General features: G+C 51.9%; 1 protein-coding gene across 2 annotated transcripts in view; it reads right to left on the minus strand.

Annotated features, from left to right (window-relative positions):
* Window positions 1–1,515, minus strand: part of CHST11 (carbohydrate sulfotransferase 11) — a 316,832-nt gene extending 315,317 nt beyond the window's left edge. The window contains exon 1 of one of the 2 annotated variants that reach the window (XM_010357301.2): window positions 626–1,515. In XM_010357301.2, the coding sequence (XP_010355603.1) occupies window positions 626–728 (103 nt within the window). In that variant the 5' untranslated portion in view covers window positions 729–1,515. Of the gene's footprint in view, window positions 1–610 lie in introns of both variants that reach the window. The other variant, XM_010357300.2, reaches the window with a different exon arrangement.
* Between the last annotated feature and the right edge of the window lie 4,485 nt (window positions 1,516–6,000).

Genomic DNA, 6,000 nt, shown 5'->3' on the forward strand with positions numbered 1-6,000 from the left:
GCGCTGGGCACCCGAACTCTCTCCACACCTGCTCAGCTCTGCGTCGAGCCCGGGATACGTGGGAGCCCAGTCCCGGGCTCCCCAGCCTGCTTCAGGGACTCGCAACCTCGCCGGGGCGTAAACCCTTCGCCCCCGGCCCGGCAACCAGGAAGAGACGGCTCGCCCGGGCGCTGAGCAGCCGGCTTCGGGTAACTCTTTCATCCCCCGACCTCGGCAGCAACGGGGAGGGAGTTTCGTTCTCCTCAAACCAGCCCCTCCCCCCCGGCTGCTTCCCACACCTCTCCCTTTCCCTGCTACCTCGAAGACAGACAGACAAGGGACACAAAGAAAAAAAAAAGAAGAAGGGAAAAAAAAAAAAAACTACCGCCCCTCCTGGTCCCATCCTCCAGCCTGGAGCCGGGAGGAAGAAGAGGAGAAGCACACCTTCCCTTCTCCTCCCCATCCGGACGCGGTGACCCAGGTACACCCGGGCAGCCAGGAGCCCCGAAGAGGCCGAAGGCGGAGAGGTAGGGTTGGAAGAGGCAGAAACCAGGCGGAGCGAGGGAGCGAGCGAGGGAGAGCGCGAGAGAGAAGAAAATATCCAACAAAACCACGCTAACGCGCCCCCTACCTGGGTGCAACATACTTTGGAAATAGAAGATGACCAGGATAAAGGATCCCAAGCAAGTGGCCAGCACCATCCGGCAGATTCTGTTCATCCTCATCACTTCCAGCAGCGCTGGCTTCATGGCTTTGTCCTGGCTGCGGGGACCGGGGTGTCCGGGAGGCGCGCCCGGGGCGCAGGAGCAGGGACCCCGCCGCGCGGACCGGAGCCCGGGAGGCGGGGGCAGAGCTGAGCAAGGCTCGGAGGGAGGATTGGGCTCGCTTCGCTGGCGCTCTTGGAGCCCCCAGCCCGGGCAGGGGTGTAGAAGGTGCCGGAGTTGGTCTGGAAGTGCTGAGATGCGCGCTCCTGCTCCTCCTCCTCGCCGCTCCGCCGCCTCCTCCGATCCCGCCGGCGGCCGCCGCTGCCTGGTCGCGGGCCGGGCGGCTGGGGTGCGAGCGGTGATGGTGGTGCCGCCGCCGCTGCCGCTGCGCTGGCCGCTGTGGCTGTCCGACGGGCCCTCTCCCTCCTCTCCAAAGGCTACTTCATTGCGCTCCAAAGATCTATATATTTTGGGGCTGGGTTTTACCAAATGCAACTCGCGGCCCCCGGCGAGGGGAGGGCGCCTGCGGAGAGCCGGGAGGAGGGAGGGACCCTAGCGCCTGGGCGGAGCGTCGCGCTCCCCCCGCCCCTACCCGGGATATGGTCGCGTCCAGCTGTTGCCCGGGGAGTGCGGTGTGCACGCCGCGCTCCCGCAGGGTCCCAAAAGCCCTCAGTCCCCGGCCGGGCTCGGCCGCCGTCTGGAGGTTGTGTCAGCGTTTCCATGACAAAACCCGGAGAAAAAAAAGACGAAGAAAATCGCCTCGTTGCTGCCACCCACCCCCGTGAGCGTTTGGAGAGGGAAGTGGCAAGGAGCCGGCTGGGTCTCGGAGGGGAAAATTAAGGGTTAGGGGGTTTCTGGTGGCTGGCAGTTATTTAAAATCTCTGGGCGACGTAGCGGGGAAGTTGCCCCAAGCCCCCAGGGAGAGAGTGCCCATTTTCCGACGCTCAGAACTGGGCGGTTTCGTTTTTCTTTCAAAGGACAGCCCAGCTTGGGAGTCGGGGTTAAAGAGGGCTGACTTAAAGTCAAGGTTAAGGAAACTGCACGACTCTCGGGTCAGGCGACAGCTGAGCTTTCCTGGGGACTTGTACAGACAGAGTCTTTGACACCCACCATCACCACCATTCCTCAAGGTAAAAGGGATTTGTGGGTTGCAAAACTCTGCTACCCCAAAGGGTAGAGCATCCTCCAAATTATGCAAAATTCGCAGCAGTCTTAGCTGGGAAGGGGTAAGAAAATGCCCCTAGGAAGCCACCTCACCCAAGTCCAAAAAACTGCTGGAAAAGCCAAACCAGCCAGAGCACTGGCAGGTACATGGAAAGATGGTGTTGCTTTCTTTTACTGTGTAAAATGACTTCCAATTTCCAATTGCATGCATTTAGGCTGTTTCACAATCAATAAAGTGGACACAGGCAATAGTATAGGGATCACTTTTATGTCAACAAAAAAAATGTTATTGTACAGACTAACTTTTGTGCCTCATCAAGTCATTACTAATACTAATTCAATTAAAAATGAAATAAGATACTGTATCTTTCAATGCCTCTCACAAAATAGGCATTTGACAAATTCTTATTGAATCTGAATGTAATGGGCCTTATCCTCCCCTTAATACAGACACAACTTGCAGTTAGACACATGCAACAAAAACCACCTGGGCAACCCCAGTTCCCTTCCCGCAGCGTTCTCCTCCAGCAGTTGCATGGTAGGGAAAGTAACAAACTCAGCAGCCTTGCCTTTGATTACAGAAGACAATCAATTAAAGCACAATATTTATGTAGCCGGTGTGTGCTGTATGAATTTGTATTTACCTGTGAATGAGTTGCTTGCTCAAGGAAGCCGGGCTGAACAAGCTTCAGAGTCTTCTTCAGTGATTCTTCTGCTCTGGTGATAGGAGATCAGGAATGAGAGTTGCACTACACCCTCCCCACCTCCGCACCATCATCACTAAGACACAGGATTCCTTGCAGGGGTCATGGCTTAGATGGGCATTTGCACAAAGCCTTTGCCTAGAATATCAGTCTCTCATTTAACACTTAACTTTACAGAGCCAGGGAGGGGAAGGGATTTACTCCTAGGTCACCCAAGCGACCTCTCACCTCATAGGGCAAAGACTTCAGTTACCTGCCCCAAAGCCTGGACATGCACAAGGCAGTTTGGGCAGTCACAGGGTCAAAGGAGAGATCAGAAGTCTAATTCCCTGTGAGTCATAGAGATCATGGAGTTGGCCCACATGGTGGGGGAGGATGGTGAATCATGCCCAGCATCCATTCTTGCATTCCCACAATCAGGAACCTGCCCAGACACACACTGAGGATTAAGGCTGTGACACATAAGCTACCACCTCTCCCAGAAGTCTTTGCTGATTTCTCACCTGAAATTGCATCTTTCCTCCTCTGTGCTGTGAGCACTAGGTCCAAACCCCTTTTGGGCCACTGTACCCACTAGGCTGAACTCCTTCCTAGAGATCCAAGTTGTCTTCCTCTCTGTCTCTTTCTAATGCCCAGCACAATGACTGGTACATAGTAGGTACAAATAAGTCAGAGGCAGAGAGGTGACGCCTACTTGGACTAGGACGTTAAATTAGATCACCTCTAAAATCTATGGCAAAAGCCAGTGGTAACGGTCTGTGATTCTGTTGTTCTGTGCACCTTGAGGGGTGATGGAAAATTTCTATTATCTCCTTCATCACACTCTAAACTGCCCAACTACAGTTAGAATCATTGCGTTCTTTCCATTCCTAGCCTAAGAAAATTTTGTTACATCTTATGCTATATAACAAACATTAGCCAAATAAGGGACAGTATTAACTGATAAGACTGAGGAGAAAGAAGATTTTATACTTTGAACATTGAAAGAGGAACGGATCACTTTTCAGATCCTTTCTCCCTCATTCTTTCTAAATTCCCTTTTGCCCTGAAAGATTCTGCAGATTGGCACTCTGCTCACTGTGGGACCTGGCTTGATTGATTGACTCTCCAAACTCAACAACATGCAACTGAAACTGGGGCCTGCCTATTTTAAAGCCTGGCATGGCCCTGAAAAAACTGGTCAAGGAGAAAGTCTTATTTATGTTGATAATCTTGTAGAATTTATAGCAGGGGAAGAAATCGGTGCAAAGTCAGAATTCAAGTTTGTGGGTGCCATTGGCAATGGACTGACATGTTTGTGTGGCCCTTCCAGTCCGCACAGGCTGAGCTACTCCTCATTCCTGCAGATTACACCTACAATGTACTGTCTTGTTAAGATCTTGCAAACCTGGCAACGATGCCCTTTTCTACACCTTGTTGGAGAGAAAAGTGGGCCCAGGGTTCTAGTAGACAGAGAGCTCTTTAGCATCCTTGAGGGGAGAGAGGGATGTGTCTTCTGCCAACATCAGCCAGGGGCCCCAGACTGGCTCCTCCAAGGACTGACGCTGCCATTTGCATCTCTCTGGCACCTCTAGCACAAAGGACACTCAGTTAACCAGAGCACAGTAAATATTTGTGGAGTTGAATTATAAACCATTTGCCCACAGTATGTGGAGATCTTAGGGTACAAATTTTCTACAGGTAGGTAAACCGCAAATAACACAAGTGGGTTACTCATGACATGACTCTGAGAGCAGGCTCTGCTTTGCAGGCTTTTCTGATCAAGGTGGGGAAAGAAGACAGCAAAAGAGAAAGGGATTGAAGAAGGTAGAGAGAAAGGGAGAAAAAGTGGAAGGGAAGAGACTAAGGGGAGGGAAGGATAGGAGAAAGGGTTGGGGGAAGAAAAGAAAAGAATTGCCTGGGAAAGAGAAGGAGGAAGGATAGGAGAGGGAAAGAGAGAAAAGAAGGGAAGAAGGAAAGGAGAGAGGGATGGAGGAAGGGAAGACAAGATGAAGAGGGAGGAAGGAGGGAGAAGAAGGGAGAGAAGAAAATGAGGGAGGAGAGGAAGGAGGAAAGGACTATCATTATTCTGTCTCACTTTCTTCTTTTTTTTTTTTTTTTGAGGCAGAATCCCCCACCTTCCGGGTTCAAGCAATTCTCCTGCCTCAACCTTCTGAGTAGCCACACTACAGGCGTGCACCACCATGCCCAGCTAATTTCTCTATTTTTAGTAGAGATTGGTGTCACCATGTTGGCCAGGCTGGTCTCCAATTCCTGGCCTCAAGTGATCCGCCTGCCTCAGCCTCCCAAAGTGCTGGAATTTTAGGTGTGAACCACCGCACCAGGCCTTGTCTGACTTTCTGATGCCACCTTTGCTCCTTCACCTAGTTTAGGCCCGAAAGACTTCTCTCCCTCCCTTACTGAGGACCAGGTCTGTGGGACCCTTGGGCCCTACCCCAAGCTGACTCCAGCTGCCCTCTGGATAGCCCTGGCCACCTCCCTGTCTCCAGGCACAGCCCAGAAATCAGTTCCATGAGCTGCTCATCCCTCTCAAATATTTCTCAACTGGTGGCCCCTGATCAACTCCTAAACTCCATCTATATAACTAGGAAACCTCCAGCTCCTGGCCCTCCACCCACCCCAGCACCCCTCCTCACCCCACCAGGTGCCTTCACTGTGTTTTTTTCACTTCACCCCTGCCAGCGCCTCTGCTTGTCCCATGACCCATCCACCAGATCATCCAGGTCTTTCTATGGAGTCTTTCCAGGCCCCCTGCCTGCCTCTTGCTGCTCCTCAGTGAGGACATTAGCATTTCTTGAGCACACTTTGACATTCATGGCATGATAATTTATTGAAATATTCATTTGTGTGTGTTATCCTCCTATTTTCCACTTCTCCACGCCCCCTCCATTTCAAGCAGGCTTTGTGCCACCTTGCCTGAGGGATTTGATGAAGGCTTCCTGGGAGAAAAATTTAAAACTGTGGAAGAGATAATAGCAGGGAGAGAAGGGGGTGCTGGGGGCGGATTTGTGAAGGAATATGTGAGTGCCTGGGAGGTGGATGCTCCATAGGTACTAGTACCTGGGATGGCTAAAACCTGGCACAATGATCCCAGTGCCACCAGGGATTCCAGTGCCCTAAGCATGGCACAAAAGTCACAGAACTGCTGACCTGAGGGAGCTTCAAGGACAGAGCCAGGCAGATGCATTGGAGGTGATTCATGGGGCCAAGAGGGCCTTTCATGCTCTGGTGCCAGGGCCAGATTAAGATGCTGAGAACCTCTGAGTGCTGGGAGCTTATGGTGTACCACTCCCATATGTAATTCAAAATAGAAATAATTCTAAAGAAGGAGGTTGGGCGCATTGGTTCACGCCTGTAATCCTAGCACTTTGGGAGGATCAGCTGAGGTCAGGAGTTCGAGACCAGCCTGGCCAACATGGTGAAACCCTCATCTCTACTAAAAATACAAA

Source organism: Rhinopithecus roxellana, chromosome 10 (assembly GCF_007565055.1).
Source record: "Rhinopithecus roxellana isolate Shanxi Qingling chromosome 10, ASM756505v1, whole genome shotgun sequence".
Lineage (NCBI taxonomy): Eukaryota > Metazoa > Chordata > Mammalia > Primates > Cercopithecidae > Rhinopithecus > Rhinopithecus roxellana.